General features: G+C 39.9%; 1 protein-coding gene across 2 annotated transcripts in view; it reads right to left on the bottom strand.

Annotated features, from left to right (window-relative positions):
* NAV2 (neuron navigator 2) overlaps positions 1–17,192 on the bottom strand; it is a 212,962-nt gene that overhangs the window by 156,365 nt on the left and 39,405 nt on the right. For both annotated transcript variants that reach the window (XM_065637002.1, XM_065637001.1), the window contains exon 2: positions 256–373. In XM_065637002.1, coding sequence (XP_065493074.1) covers positions 256–373 — 118 coding nt within the window. The remainder of the gene's footprint in view (positions 1–255; positions 374–17,192) is intronic.

Below are 17,192 nucleotides of genomic sequence, written 5' to 3' on the forward strand. Positions count from 1 at the left end.
CCTTTTTTAACATTCAGCTACGTGGAGAGATATTGCAGTGTCAGGAAAGCTTATCAGCAACATCAAATATTTTTCCGCTATGCTTTAAGACCAGGCTTTATCAAATGAATTAGCGAAGTCTCTGAAAGAAAATTACCTACATAATTCCATGCAGTATGATGTATTTGCTCCTCTCTATGTTTATGTAGAAGATAAAGACAGTGAATTTCTGAGCGAGATGGTGGATACCTGGTACAAAAAGATAAAGTCACTCACCTACAACCTGGATTATTTCAGCTAATAAGACTCCATCAGTCACATCTTGCTGTAGATCCTTTATTAATCTCTTGTGACCAGATTTTGCTAGATAGTGATTAGCCCAATCCGTATAAATCTGTTAGGAGAGAGATAAACAAAAATAAACTGTTGGTTATAACATCAACCTGAATAACTAGAGTTCTTTGTTTCTCTCAGTATCTGAGAGGCTGATTTAAGATCATTGCTTATTTGCTCTTTGAAAGAAGTCAACAACATTAAAATTCAAGGCATTGTGCAGATTAAGTATTCAGTTTACTATAATGTGGCTTTTCCTACCCAGAAATGTGACATCAAAGCTCGCAGAAGATGATAATAAACTCCTGAACGTGTTACAGCTTGAATAGATCACCAGGCAGTCAGCTAAACATTCTACAGCAGTAACAAGGATGTAGAAGAGATTTCAACTTACACCCAAGTATTTCTTTAGGTTTTCCTTCTGACATTCTTTCTCTATATCTGTTACTGCAAAATTTTAAACGTTATTTTCCAAGAACCACTTCTGGTACATATTAGCCACATAGCAATATAATTTTGAGGAAACTCCTTTGTTATATTCCCCAACAAGCCTTTAAAGGTCTTAAAAATCTACTAATTCTAATAAATTCCAGTTCACAGATTAAATAGGCCTATTAAATTGATTTGAATCTCTCATACAAACTTCTAACTGTTGGGATTTATTTTAAAACATATTATCTGAAAACTACGTTAACAAAGCAGTCAAAAACCTCTCTTTCATTTGCATTAAGCACTGCTTATAAAATTTTTTCATGCCAGGTTACTAAAAAGAAGGAAAAATACTAGACTAGGAATTTATGCTTATGAATTAAACAACATTTTTTGTTCTTCATGTAGGACAAAATTCAAAGGAAGACTTTTTTAATATGATCTGTTTCTATTCCAAAGAAGTCAAGTAAAACCAACTAAAAATCAGGATTTTATCTTTCAAATACCCAGACAAATATTAAGGTCCACCCCAACTCTCAAGAATGTCTAGCATATTAGAAATACCTTCATCCTAATTCAGTTTATCAGTAAGCAGGAGGAGGTGCAATGTGCGTGACCCTTGCCAATCGTCCACAGTCTCTATAAACCACCACGTACCGGGTTATTATTATTATTATTATTTTTTAAATTAAAGCACTATGCTGGTGATAATTGTCTCATACGAGTGGGGGAATCACTGATCTGGTAGGAAAGGTCTGCACAACTGTATTCATTCCCTAGAAACCCAGGGAATTGCCCAGGAACTCCCCAGATGATCGTGTATCAACACGAATCCCTTAAATTATCAACTAAGATGACCAAGCATAGCCATGGCTACTAATTTCAGAAGCATCTTCAGCACCACATAGAAAACGCAAGACTTATGTCCTTCTCTTTCACAGGAGTCAAAGGCCAGCTCCCAAGTCTATGGCCAAATATTTGCCACACCGGACAGAAGAACCTGGAAATAATACAAGGACTGTAATTTCACGCTCTTCTTCCACATGCTGATTCAGTGTTAATATGATAAAATGAAGAACAGATATTTTGACTAGAGTTATTTTGGTTATAAAGTCTTCATTTGTGCTTTGTTTTTAAGACCTGTAATACACTACTAGTACCAGCAATGAACAAATCACTCAAAATCTAAAACATAGGGCTGTGTTTTCTACCATTTATCCTCTACTTCCATCTTCAGAGCAGTGGGATGTGCATTTCCTACACTAACAACATCACAGACTTGAACAGAAAAACATGCTGGAATACTTTGATTAAAAAAAAAAAAAAAAAAAAAAAAAGAGCTGGAAAACATCTCAATGAAAAAACATCTCAATGAAACAAATGCTGAGTACATGAGGGATTTTCCTATCTGAACAAAAAAATAAAAGGGAAAACCCCACACGCACACTTTGCACAAACCAAACATTGTGTTCCTCAAGTCCTTTTACAAGAAAACACTTTCTATAACAGGAAGAGGCTTGTAAAGATCTAATTACTTTAAGGAACTAGAATGGACTTCACCTGTTTTTCTGCCCCATGGTTCTAGTTTGTCTCTAAGATGCATCATGAAACACGTTGGAAACTACTTACAAGTGCAAGGGTCCACACACCCCTACACCAATACTGTGATTTAGCTGACAAGCAACTTATCAAACACAATAACTGTATTTTCTAATGGGAAGGCTGTGATTAACGTCCCAGTTTATCGCAGGAGGACTTTCAGCAAATATAAGATTATACTTCGACACATCATTTCCAGCCTGGATTGTTTCCACAATGCAAATCATCACGCAATTCAGCAAATGCTTGGATGAGCTCTGGAGTTCAGAAATCCCAGGAGCAGAGAACAGGCAGAGCAGACCCCTCCCGGCAAAGCCTGAAATTACAGCATCAGCAAGACCTCGAGAGCTGGTTGGGATTGATTTTTTAAGTCAAACCACTGTGAGAACGCATGGCTGGCGTTGCAAACCCGACGTTTCAGAGCGCTTTCCTACTGCACTAATCCCTGCTGCACCCAGGAACACCAGACCTTGTATTCATACCCTGTAAATAAACAGAACTGCATGAAAGAAATTCCTAATCTGCATCACAAATCCTCCTGGTCAAGTAGGCAACTTGAAACACCCCAAAAATACCCGCTCTCTGATTCACTGTCTCCAACAACACAAAGAAAATCTCTCTGTTGGCAAATTCTTCTCGTAACTCTTAGTTGGTGTGTTGAAGTCAAGGTCTGTGTTTGCTATCCAAATTGCACGCAGAGCTTTTGTGCTCATTATAAAATATTTCATTAAATGCATCACTAACGCATACCAGTATGGAGAACATATCTGTTTCTGCAGTATTTAAGGGTGTGGAATATTATGTCATTCAAATAGTTGATTAGGAAGCCCTTTGCAGGAAAATACAGATAAAACAAATCTGTGCTTCTCTTTTGAAAACTTTATTATAACCCATTATTTTGCAATATGAATAACATGCCTTTTGAAGTGACTCTGAAGCATTCTAATGGCTGGGGTATTAACCAAGCATATCGTAGTAGCTCTTTATGCTCACTGCTCATTTTTATGGCATACATTAAGCTAATTATGGAAACTTTCCAGGATGTTTTCAAAACCTGTTTGTTGCAAGTCTTTGTAATGTACTGCACAAACACGATTCCTAATGTTTCTTTTCCTTTTCCATACAAACAAGTGAAAAAAAATAAGTGTACAATGGTTGCTATTTCCAGACACATGAAAAATGTTTCAAAGCACATAGTGTTTTCAAATGTTCAAAAACAGGCAAATAATTGGGAAAACAATAATAAAAGAACTAGGAAAGCACTGCTGAGAAACTTTCCATTCATACACGTCTATCTCTGCACATGAATTTTGAATGTTCCTTGGGCATGTTCAGCAAGCAGGTTACAAAGCCACGTGTTCGAATATCCACATGAAAATAAACTAATCTGTCAATAGTTTAAAAAGACAAAATCTTGCAATGTGAAATATTTGACCCACCACCACCAAAGAGATAGTGCGTTGTTATTAACGTATATACCAGTATGGGTTTTTAAAACTTGTCAGTGATTTCACACAGTACAAAAATCATTGGAGGCAGCTTTGTTATCTTAGTTAACAAAATCAAGTGAAAAATGTGATTTGGACATTATCACCATGAGCAGGTCTTTGTGCCTGAGACCAGCCAGTTTAATGTTTAACTCGGGTCTAAGTTCTGGCTTTTGTTAAAGGTGGACTCAGCTGTTCAGTAGCTTTTTTTTCCTCTATAGTCTACAATCTTAGGAGTCCAGTTATCTGGGAACAAATTAAAAACAAATGTGAAAGATTTTTTTTTTTTCCTTCTCTCTTTCCCTCCCCGCTCAATCCATCAGGTTTGAATTACGTGTTCCAGGTAAAGACGGATTCTATCAGGTTTGAATTAAGGGCATCACAGGTAAATATTGTTTTTGGAAGCATTCAGTACGTTGTGAGTCATGGCTAAACCACTATTGCACAAAGTAGCAAGGTTTTGAGGAAAAAAAAAAAATCTAAAGCTTTTGAAAGTTGTCTATAAAGAACAGTAAGTCTTCAATCAGCAAGAACACTGTATTTTGAAATTCAGCTGGGTTTCTCCCCCTTCCCGTTTCCTTAGCATTACACCTGCTTGTTTAAAGCACGTTTTAGATGAGAGACAGAGGTCTGAAGGGCAGCGAAATCTTACTTTCCAGCTAGGAAACTTCGCACTTTCTTGTCACCTTGAGTCTCCAGTAACATTTCTGACCATGATAAGAGACCACGCTAAGATACCACATCTGTCGCACTCAGAACAAACCTCAGACGACCTGCACCGTGTTGAATATTGAATCGGCAAAAAAAAGTGACTTTTGAAGAACTTTTTTTTTTTTTCTTCAGGACCACACAACTACCACTAAGGACTTGGGGAGGGCTTGGGGAACACACCAAGCGCTAAAAAGCAAAATGCCTGAAGCTTCTGTCCGCTTAAAAGTAATTCATCCAGCCTTTTCAACCTTGGGAAAAATCAACCAAAGAGCGGAATAAGCTAGAGCTCGCCTAGCTAGCCGTAACAGTCTGAAGTTGGAACCTCAAACCATGTTGTTCCTTTCTCCAGATCCCATTTTGGAGGCAACAGGCTGGTACCTGGGTGCTCAGAGATGCTGATGGGCAGGTGCTGCCAAACACGGTATCTGTAGGACTATGTTCCTCTGCTCCCACAGTCAAACCCATGCGACAGGGTCTGAAAAGACTTGGGAGAGCAAAGAATCCATGAAGAGCCTTGAGAGATCATGCAGGACACCCACCACACACCTGGAGCTGCAATATTAAGGTTCTGGGTATTATCATGTACTTCAGGGTCTCCCTTAAACAGAGTTTAGATCCGAATGGGAATGCAAGAACTATGCACTGGTTTTTGCCTCCCCATTAGTATTTTAAAATATGTTCATTATGAAAAGGAAAGGGTTCACACAAAACTACTCGAAAAGAATCCCCCTCTTTTATGCAAGTAGAAAATATGCCTGAACTCTTTCCTTGCCCCTCATTTCCACAGAAAAATTCTAATTAGAATAAATGCCCAAGTACATTTTCAAGCCTTTCTTTCCCTCCCTCACCACCAGTTACTAACTAACCAGACTCTGATTGTTTTCTTCCAATAATTATCGTGAATCAGGCTCTCGTGGATTTGGTAACAGCTGAAGAGCATCTTTCTGACATCACGTAGTATAATTAGAGCAGAGCGAGGCTTTTTTCATCACTGAATAGCAGGGTTAGTCACACCGATGAACTCCACCAGAACACCCAGTACAATGCAAAGCCTGTGTTGCCGCTGACCACACTGCCTACCGAAGTTCACGGCGGGGGAAAAAAAGCCCCAAAACCTAAAAATAGACACAAATTATTGAGATGATCCTAATGGGAATGCCTGCAGTTGTTACAGTGCTATACGGGGGGAGAAAAGCCCACCAGATACTCACTGCTGCCCGATGTAATGGGATTTACACATGCAGAGTCATGAAATCGCAATTTTTGACTGCTAACATTAATTGCAGCCTCATGCTGGTCCATGCTGCACTCCAATATAAGGATCTAATTAACAGATATCACACTGCAAAGCCTGGAGGTAAACAGCTAAAGCCAAAGGCTTATCTGAAAAACTCATCCCTCGGAAGCATCTCTGGCTCCAAGGGAACACCCTGGTGATAACGGCTATTTTGAGAGTGCATAGAGATGATGGCCCTGGCAATAATATGGGTGATGTTTTGCTGAGTTACTGGCAAAAGGACAACCAAGGAGCACATGGTAAAAAAAAAAAATTAAAACATCAAATTTAACAGCATTTGTCACAGACCTTTCATCAGAGTTTTCTTACAAATTGTGGCCTTATTTGCCCCCATGCGCTTCCTAAATCCTGCAGGGATCCTGTATCTGTACATCTGTACCAGGACAAAAATCCCAATGAAAGGACAGCACTGCTTTCCTAGAACAAGTGAAGCTTCGTGCCGCTACCCAAGACTGGGTTGCTTTCTCAAGAAGAAAAAAAAAAAAAAAAAACAACGAAAAAGCAGGGCACAGAATACCATATAATGTGCGGTCACATTTCTCCACATTAAATACAGTGTATTAGTGGGCTTAGAGGAAAGACCTCTGTCTGCTCATTTTCTTCAAGAAGATTGCCTAAGGTATGTAGGGAGTAGAATACGAAGCAAAACTAAAAATACTCTGTCCTTAGGGATGCCCATGAGTCCCCAGTGATCTCCAGCTCAGAGGGAGAGGTGGACATGGGCAGGCAGGGAATGGTTAAGCCACACATCAGCCTTAGGCTGGGTCTGTGTCTCCTCTGGGCTCAGAGATGCTGGAAGCTCCTTGGAAGTGAGGATGGAGCCTGGGGACTTGTTTACTCCATCCTACTTGCAAAAAGGCACTTGCAAGAAGGGAGGAAACCACCAGAAACTCCAAGCCTCAGGTGGTGATGGGCTGGATTGCAGGTGGACTCCTCCTGAGAGGCAGGTGAGATGGTAAAAGGACCCTCCTGAAAGGAACCCGTACGTTTGCAAACCCCTAAAAATAGTTGTCACAATAATTAGTATCTAATATGATACCAGTAAAATGCCATCAATTATCTAAAGTGCCGGAACTTCCTAAGTATCCTCAACTATTGGCTGTAACAAACTGAGGTCTTAGTTCCCACTCTGTGGAAACAGAGGTAACTATGGTTTTTTACTATTTATTAAGTGGAACGGAAGAAAATTATTTAATCTACTCGCACGTGCAAATGTTTGTTGGAACAGCTTTAAATTATTAGTCAGCTGGTGGGAGGCATTCCGCTGAATATTACATTTTACTGGACACTTACGTACATTAGCTACCCTTTGGAAGTGAAGCTGAGAAATGGGTAATTTCAACAAAGGCCACTGGGACTATTTATTTCTCTCTCTTTAAAGCCTTATTCTCGGCTGGGGAGAGCTATTCTCATGCAGATGACCACCATTCAAAGGCGATGGGCTGACTCCCAGCACACACAGCCAAGCATATGTGTAAATTTTCACAAGCCTGCAAGCCCTTCCAGTAACAGAGCCTTGAACTGCTGCCTCTGAGGTTGCGTAAAACAAACCTTTGGTGGATGCTAAACAAGTAATATGCTCTGAATTCCCTAGCCAGTGCCTTAGTTACTCTTAACCTACTGAATATTTTACTACAGTTAATATAAAAGAGGAGAAAAGAGATGTTTTCTTCTCTCTTCCCCCACTTGCACAATTTCTGGACCCAATTACTGACAGGCGCTGCCTCTACCGAGGGGTAAATATTTTGTATCAAAGCAACATTTTCCTACAGACCAGCTAGAAGGTGAAACGAGGCCAGTAATTGTACTGGTATCCGGCACGCTCTGCTCTCAATGCTCCCATTATACACTTTTGCCATATACAAATCCCCCTCAAGCTGGAACCACACACCGCGCCAAGCAGGTGGCCACCCTCTCATCCCCCCTTGCAAAACATTTTAAATCCTGAATAGAAATGAGATTACATTCACACCTGCACCACTTCCTTTGCCTGTCCAAAAGCGAAATAGAGTTTAGTTTGCTGAGCCGATCAGCAAAGCCCATTGCGAGCCGTACTCGGCCACGGTGAATCAACTGATTTGATCTCACGCCAATAAAATATAATTGACCTCACAGAACAAGAGAAGCAAATGTACTATTTTTTTTCAGCGTTTTCTAAAAGGTCACCTATCGCGCACACCAAATTATTTTCAAATATCACAGTTCTCAGACATGAAATAAACCCATTTATACCTACTATCGCACACAAATAGCAACAGAAAAGGGCTTATCTGAAAGGTGATACATTCCTACTCCGAAGAGAAACCACAGAAAATCTTAAGAAGCTGCAGAAGAAAGGGGAAGAGGGGAAAGAACAAAAAAAAAAATAAAAAAAATAAAAAAAATCACTTCTGAGGCTGAAGTTAGTTCCTGTTGAACAGCCCCGCTGCCATTATCAAGGAGCCAAGAGCTGCTTACTGTTTTGTAATGGTCACAGGAAAATTTACTTCTCCCGCGAGCAGGGATCTGAAAGGTCGTACTACTTATGGGCATATTTAACGTGAATATATACTGCTCGAGTCCAGCTTGCTCGTCCTTCTCAAGGGGTCTACGCTTAAATCATGATATATATGCTGGCATGCGAAGCCTGGCCGGTTAATTTTAGCTGAAGTCACGCATGCACAGAGCTCAGATTTCTTACACTGCCACATTTTACAACTCCCACCCCTCCTGCAGCTCTTCCCTTACACCCCCACTGCTCTCTTCTCTCACCAATTAATGTCTGTAACACAGAGTTTCCATGTTTGACATCAAACAGGATCAATGTATTTTATATACACACTCTGAAATAACAAAGCTATTTGCAGCATAAGGTTTGGTAGGTCTTTTCTGTCAGATACTGTAGGCATGAAAAGAAAATTACTAAAAATATTTGTTTGGTTGGGTTTTTTGTTTGTTTTGGGTTTTTTTTGTTTGGTTTGGTTTTTTTGTTAACAGAATTGGAAGACTTTCCACCCACTATAGAGACACTCCTCTTCATCTAAATGCTCCCAATGTCTGTGGAAATCTGAATATTTGAACAGAAATCCAAAATCTTGCATGCTGCCCCTATTTTTGTAACAGGCCAAACAAAAACCCCTGAATCTCCTTTTTCAAAATTAGAAGGTTTCCCAACACTGGTCAAAAGTTCGAAGGTTGCATCTGTTACAAATGCAAGCTAAAACGTATAAGGCTGAATTAGACCTCAAGTGGACACCTGTACAACCTGCCCATTGTCCTGAGCAAGACCTGGCAGGACCCCAACACACGCAAGTCACCCCAAATCCCATGGTCAGTCTGACCATGTCACCGGCATTCCTTAAAAATATAGAGAATCGGCCCTTGTAAGCTGCTTTGCTTGAATTTTTAATATTAAAAAAAATAACTTTGCCAGTGTTGCCAAGGTGAGAAGCGCTGACTGCTTCACCTCCCCTCTTGCCAAGTTGAAAGATAGATGCCTGGCATTTTCGCTGTTTATTTTTCAAAAGCCTCACTTCTGCCAGAGTAAAATCTATACGGGGTCTTTTAACTGCCCCACGAAAAGTAAATAAGTCGGTCGCCACAGCGGCTCCACATCAGCCTTGCCCTCCAGCAAAACCCACTCAGCCCACTGTTTGTTTTGGGGAGGTGGGGGATGAACGGGGCTTTGATGGAGTTTGAAGAGAACATAATGACCTGTGACTATCCAGGACACGGAGCGGCTGCTCCACCTACACAGCACCAAGTGCTGCAGCTCTGATGTGCCCTGGAACGCTTGACTTTGCTATGAGCAACAACCCTGCTAATGCAAAGAGAAGAAACGCGTTGCGTGAGAAGGGGGGAGGTTTAGAACCGCAGAAACATTTTGTTTGGAAGAGACCCTCAAGATCATACAGTCCAATCACAACCTCACTCTGGCACTAAACCGTGTCCCTAAGAATATCATCTCCACGTCTTTTAAACCCCTCCAGGGATGGTGACTCCACCACTTTCCTGGGCAGCCTGTTCCAATGTCCAACAACCCTTTCGGTGAAGAAATTTTCCCTAATATCCAATCTAAACCTCCCCTGGTGCAACTTGAGGCCGTTTCCTCTCATCCTATCACTTGCTACTTGGGAGAAGAGACCAACCCTCTCCATGCTCCAACCTCCTTTCATATGGTTGTAGACAGCGAGAAGGTCTCCCCTTAGCCTCCTGTTCTCCAGGTCCCTCAGCCACTCCTCATAAGACGTGTTCTTCAGATGCTTCACTGGTTTCGTTGCACATATTCCCCCAAAAAACTCTGACCATTGAAGAAGGAAGAGAGATCTAACCCCAGGAAGCTACAGTCTTAAATAAACCCTTCTGCTGTAAGCATCCAATACTCAACGTGGTCAGTTCCCAAAACTCAATGTGATTTTGGCACGCGCGGCCTCTGACAGCAAATCAGTCTTCTAAACTTTTCTAATTAAGACAGACTCATTTTCTCTTTTTGGAATGGGTGTGACAGACTGTTCCAAACAGCCGCTATAATTTCGTGGGTATTTTTCACCTGGGGTTACAAATCTGCATGGGTTCAGTATCATCTCCTCTGGGCAGCGAGCCACAGCTGCGAGCGGGATCAAAACTGTCAGTGCTGTATTGGACTCGGAGAAAAAGGGTAAGGAAAAGACTCCAAGAGATAATAACAATCTGCAGAGGGCTAGAAATGAAACCTGACTTGCCACGTAGCATCTGAAGCACAACCTCATTCTGCTATTTCATTTTCTCTTGATTGCTTAGAGGATTAATTCACCAAAACAATGTTCAGAGTTGTGAAGCAACTCCAAATGGAAGTTGGTCGCAAAGGCACATGACTCTAAACCATTTCAACTCCTAGTGGTGTGTGAAGATGAAAGTCATCTGATCCAAATAGTGAGGCCAGAAACATTGCAAAGGCTTTTCTTCATTTATAACAAAAGCAATTTGCTGAGGGAATAAGGGAATTACACAAATTTGCCTTTGTCTTGCCCAAGAGACCAAATCCTACATCTCTTTTAGCCAAGAAAGACAAGACAGAAATCCCTTTTGGGTCTGCTTGGTGCTTAATTGAAAAAATGGAGTTTTCAAAACCAGGGGCTGGGCAGGTTCAGTCCATACCAACACTGTGAAGTCACCAGCAAACCATCCTCCGCTCCTGTGAGTGGGATGTCTAATGCCACTCAAAAAACCATCGATCATCTGCACTACCCTTCTCGCTCCGTAAAATGTAACTTAGTTCGGTGTCCAAGATTCTTCACAAAAGGCAGCGCTTCTGAAGTTGCCAAAAGCTGGCAAGAGGTAGTGCTCTCAAACACTTGGAAGGACATAAAGCAAGATATAACCGAGCCACAGATGAGAAAAATCAGTGCAACTGATTAGCAAGGCCAATAACCTATTCATCACTATATCTGCCAAGCAAGATGAATGCAAAATCTGGAGATGGAAGGAACAAAAGGAGGAGGAAGCAAGACCCAAACTTGGGGAAGCACTTGACAACACGCTTGCTTCAAGCATGTACTCGAGTCTCAATTACTTCACACACACTTAGCTCTTCTGAACAGGAAGCCTGACTGAAGGTCATCATTAGAGAATTACATATTAATTCCATTATTTCTCAAGATTCATGGTAAGAGCAAGAGGATGAGAAGGGGCCAATTACCTTTCAAAAAAGTTTTTGTATCTTCTACCCACGCTTCTATTTCTGATGCTCTTCTAATGCTCCTCCTGCTCTTGGGCACTGTCAGAAGTGGGACAGTTGGCTAGACAAATCTTGGGTATGACCTACTTTTGAAAGACCTATTTTTATTTTAAGCTGCATTTTTAAGATAGCGAAAAATGCTCTGTGACAGCTGAGCATTAATTTGCGTGGCAAAGACTCGATCCCAAAGACGCACAAAAAGACTAAGAATCTCAGAAGGGTTCAGCATCCCAATTAGAGCCAGATTATCACAGGCGCTCAGCTTCCACGTAGCCATCAAAATAAACAACTAAATTTTCAGAAAACTGCAGATACTTTTAAAAGCCCCCAAGAAGTGCTAGATTTCCAGCATTTTAAAAAAACTGATCCTCACTTTTGAATAGAGAAGGAGGAATATATACATATATATTTGCATTACCACACAGATGAGGGGACACAGTCCACAAAGGCGTCTGGCCCCGAATACTTTGCTAATGAGAGCTTGAGATAAAATTCTTGCATTTGAAAATACTAATAACTGTTTATCCATAGGTGGCAGCATTTCCATTTTTGTTATGTCACTGTTTATCATTTACTATGTTGCTACCCATCCTATAAATCAGGCTACAACAAAAAGCTTTCTGCATATCGAGGGTTCACCACGGTTTTGCCATATTTTTATACAAAAGATTAAGGTGGTCTTCATAAATTTTTCCTGCTAAGTCATTACCAAACCATACAAGTTGTTGGTTTTGTTTTGTTGTGTTTTCTTTTTTTTTTTTTCAAACAAAACAAAACAAAAAAACCCCTGCTGAATTAATTTCCACAAACATAACAAACCTAACCTAATCATTTTGCAGTTGGCCATCTGTTTCACAGATACGTATCTAACTGAATCTTCTACTGACTGATAACTTTCTAAATTAAATTGTCTATGCTGACCCAGCTTAGTTCCTCCTGCTTCCATTTAAAGTGTTTGGAGCGCTTTCTATATAATGATCTATATGTCAATTATATAGTTAGAAGACAATTGGTAAGGGTTAAAGCTGCACATTCGGCACCAGATCAAACTCAGAAGAGCAGTGTCCCCATCGAGGATGCAGACTGAGAGAATATAGGAAAAAATTACTAAGTACATATGTTATAGTAAAAACTCCTGAGATCCCCTTTCTCCATTATAGTCTGTGTCACAAAAAGAGACATTTTCAGTCAAATGTATTTGTGCATTTATGAAGAATTTAAGAAATACGCCTCCTAACAGGAAACTGCTAGTCTGTAAGTAATTAGAGTTTATGGCTGTATAAAAGGACAAGTATTTTTATCTCTAAATGCCATTTATGAACATGCTGCACAAGACCTCAGTCATCAATTCACTGCCTTTGGGATGAAGAAGGATCCTCTGCATGATATAAGAGGAAAATTCAGCTTCTTCACTCCCTGCTGACCTTGTGAGTTATTTGGGATGAGATGGGGCGGGTGCTGCTGGACATGGTGCCAGACCCACGGACTCATCAGACCATCGGACCCAACCGCGATGGAAAATCCTCTGCTCCTAATTAGAGAGGTTCATTCAAGTGACACCAGCCTAGGCTTTCATTGATTTGGCAATTAAAATCAGGGCTGTAGGGTTTTACTACCATTCCTGGTATTGAACACCCAACAAAACCTTCTACAAAAGGAAAAATAATCCAGTGAAGTAAATTTTATAGCAAGCTGGTAATTAGTAAATTAAAACAATATTTCATGGCTGATCAAGAAATCAAAGTACAATTCCCACAAGCGTAGGAGGCTCAGGCACCTCCTTGCACAACTGGTGGCCACTGAAAGGTCTTCTGAATCTTCCTAAAAAAAAAAAAAATCATTCGAGCAAAGGAAAATCATTTTTGCACTTGTTCTGAAGCTTTATTCAGAACTATATATAGTACAGTCCTTTAGGAGTACTGTCACAAGGCAGATCAATTGTAGCACAAAGGGTTTTAACAAAAAGATATTGAATGGGAATTGCTAAGTCTTGAACAGGATGACCTACCAGGCTAAGACTTGATTATTTTAGGTCCTTATTGTCTCTGTTGATACATACCTTTTAAAAATGTGGACAGTGTAAATATTGTTATTATTAATACTCTTCTACGAGCTATATGGCAGCAAGGAGATTCATCAAAAAACCTTCAGACAAGAACGTTCATTTTGATCCATGATAAATTTTGGGTCAAATTTTCACGACAGGATGTAGGTGAAAGCACATCTATGTAGGAAACCGAGTACGGTTTAAATTAACATCAGATAAGAATACTGGCTTAGCTGCAGATAAAAATCAGAGCAACTTACTGGTGATCATTCGGGAGGACAGAGCCTCCGGCACAGAAACAAGGCTTATGGACATCAGCAAAATCAGTTCTTTTTTGCCTAGAGCAAGGGTTGAAGGAATGCAGAACAAAGAACATGCTGCTAGTTCAAAAAAAAAAAAAAAAAAAAGGTATAGGCATAGATATATCCTAAAATCTTAATTCCAAAATTAAGCACAAAAGATACCAACACTAGGTAGCGATTGTCTATTTTCCTGTTCAAACAAGACTAATATTTATAGCATTGCTTTCTCTACTTTCTCCAGTTCTTTGTCAATCACAGTTCAATCTACGTAATTTTAAAGCTTTAGGAACAGGCCAAAACATATAGATATTTTAGGTTACAAGCCATTTGTTTTCAAAAGGCAGGCTAAGTGCATTGTCTAAAACTTGGAATTGTAGCAAATGAATTAAACCACAGGCAGATGGTTGAGTTGCGAATGAAATCTAAAATTACTATTAAACAATGTAAAAGAAAAAGGCAGCTCATTGGGGTTTGTTTTTTTAAAAATAGGGGCGATTCCACTGCAGAACTCCCCGGTACTGTGATTTTGGCAGCGTTTTTAACACCTTCGGCAGTACTTTTGTTGCTGATTCTGTTTGTGCAGTCTTTTAATCACTTGGGTCAAATGGATGATCCATTTTTTACCTCTACAAATAATTTCTCGGAGATCTCTTGCAGGTTTTTCTCCTGTCGGATTCCCAAAGAGCAGGACGGCCTGGCATTAGCCTTTTCCTCCTGATTGTATTTACTGCTATAACTCATTCAGCAGCCTCAGCAAAATGACAAAGACATTCCAAATATAAACTGGTGACACCCTGCGAGAATCTGGCTGCTTCAGCTGGGCCACAGACATCGTTTTAAGGACCACACGGAGGTGAGTGACATTTGTAGGCAAGGACTAAAGGAGCACACGCTTGTCCCTATCAGATTCTGACACAAAGACCGATAAAGAAAAAAAAACTTGTACTGAATTATATCAGAGCTGACAAAGGCAGCAGCTGCTTTGCTCCACAGGGCAGATTTATATTTAGAGTTGAGAAAAACGGATCCTTACAGAAATTAGTTTCAGCTCATCCACTCTGGTCCCAACACCAACTAGGAGACCCAAAGAGTCTAGAAGAAACTGTAAGTAATCAGAACGCAATCTCATTTTTAAAATGGGAGAAGCAGCTAAATTCAACAGCATTCTCATTGATTTCTTTTATGTAATGCCTTGAAAAATAGATTGGCAAAACTTTATGTTATAAGGAATATTGAAGCTTCAGGCCATGAGGTCATCATGAAGTTACCATAGCCATGAAAAACAATCAGATTTCATTAAGAAAGTAACTCAAAACGCATCAACATCTTATCAGCTTTAACAATAATTCAGTTTAAAATGTAAAGCAGCAAATCAGTACAGGTTTTATGTTAAATGCTCTCAAAATTTCATGAAAATTTCTCCGTCCTTTCAGCTTAGTGCCGCACCACCGGGAGCAGCTGAAGCACAACTTCATGCTCACCAGAAGTTCTAACACTTGGTGAAAGTGTTGTCTTCTGCAGATTGACCAGGAAAATTACCCTTTGCCATTCTGATTGGAAAGGCACAATGAAGAGCTCATTTGCAGTGATTATGACCATGCCGACCACTACCCTTGAAGGGCTATTTTTCTCCACTTAAAGAATATGTTCATGTTTAAGTTTGTAGACATATTCAGAAGAGTCATGCAGAGATAGTTCTGAAGAGCATGCCAGGAACGTTTCCCAGCGCACACTGTAAAGAATATTGATAAGCTGGTACGGTAGCACCTAGAAAAGATACAGATTGTTTAGTATGGTTCAGAAGTTTCTAGAGGGTTTTTTGAAGGATGGATGCATGCTTTGGCATATGCCATATGCCTATTAAATAAACCTCATTTTATTAGCGCAAAAGGCAAAAATTTACTGCTGCTCCAACACAGGTGACCTAAGAAATAATTATTGAGTAAGAACTAGCTTTGGCAAAAACTGGTAAGAATTGGGCTTAGTTTAAAATCAAGCAACCTTAGATGTTGAGACTGCAGCTAGAAAATTTAAAAACCCAAGAACGTACGTGGTATAAAACATGGTATGGAATAATGCTGATGTTCGGTACCCTAAATCGGACTGAACCCATCACCAACTCATCAGCTCGGAAAGCCAAGCCGTGGTCCGGAGGAGAAGTTGTTTGCACTTGCAGTTTTTTCTGCTGACATTTGTCCAGAGTTTTGCAAACCAACAATGCAGAAAATAAGCTCTTAGCAATACAATTCTGAATGAAACATTTACAAATGATGTAACTGCATTTAGCGTGCCTGTTTCTGTATTTCTACATTATCAATTTTTCCTTTTTTAGTATAACTAGTAGCAAATAGCCCATTAAATTATTCTGACAATCTACACGAGTTAGTCTTGGTAGTGTTTTTTAAGCTTCTGTGATCCTTTACATTTTCTCTTTATAAACTACGAGGTGACAATGCTCGGGTAAGGGATGGGGATGATAAGGGAGGGATTTGCGAATGCTTCAGGGACACCTGCATCACGTTGCTGACATTTTATTTTCCAAACTCTCTGCAGATGCTCGTCTCAAAAAGCAAATAACCCAAAGATCAGATTAGCAGACTGATTTTTCCACCGGCACAGCTAAGACCAGCAGACCTCATGAAAGCACTTACCAGCCCCAGGACCGACCTCCACCCCCACGGAAGGATTAAACACAATTAGCATCAGTTGTGTCTAACCAGTAAAGCAGATGTCTAACAAAGTAATAAACCTATAACTTCTACATGAGGTTAAAAATTTCCCTCTCCAATATTTAGCAAATGATCCATGGGCCCCCAAAAGTATTGCACTCCGCTTTGTGCTGCCTCCAGACTTTCTTATACTCTAATCAGTCAATTAATTGGCAATCACTTGTCAGATGGAGGAAAAAAAAAATAAAAGCTGTTGAGCAAATGTCAGAGAACATTAAATTAACCAGTCAAAGATCAGCAATGAACAGCTGACACCAAATTGAACCCAACACATGGCCCCATTCACATTGTTGTTAAACACATGTAGCCAATCCTCTCTCCTCCTATCAATCTACCTTCAAAATTATATTAAAGGATCTTTATCTTACAAAACAAAAAAAATTACTTGAAAATGGACAGCAAGCCTAATATTAAGTATCACCATAAAAAATAAGCTATTGCTTTTATGCAGTTTGGATTCAAGGTACTGTTTTACCTCTCAGTACAAACTCAATTTACTGAGCATTTTATTTTCAGCTCAAAGTGACCCTTGATATATTTGTGTACTTCTATTTATGTACAAAATGTCTAATCTTACAGGAAGG

The sequence above is a fragment of the Caloenas nicobarica genome, chromosome 5, assembly GCF_036013445.1.
Source record: "Caloenas nicobarica isolate bCalNic1 chromosome 5, bCalNic1.hap1, whole genome shotgun sequence".
Taxonomy (NCBI): domain Eukaryota; kingdom Metazoa; phylum Chordata; class Aves; order Columbiformes; family Columbidae; genus Caloenas; species Caloenas nicobarica.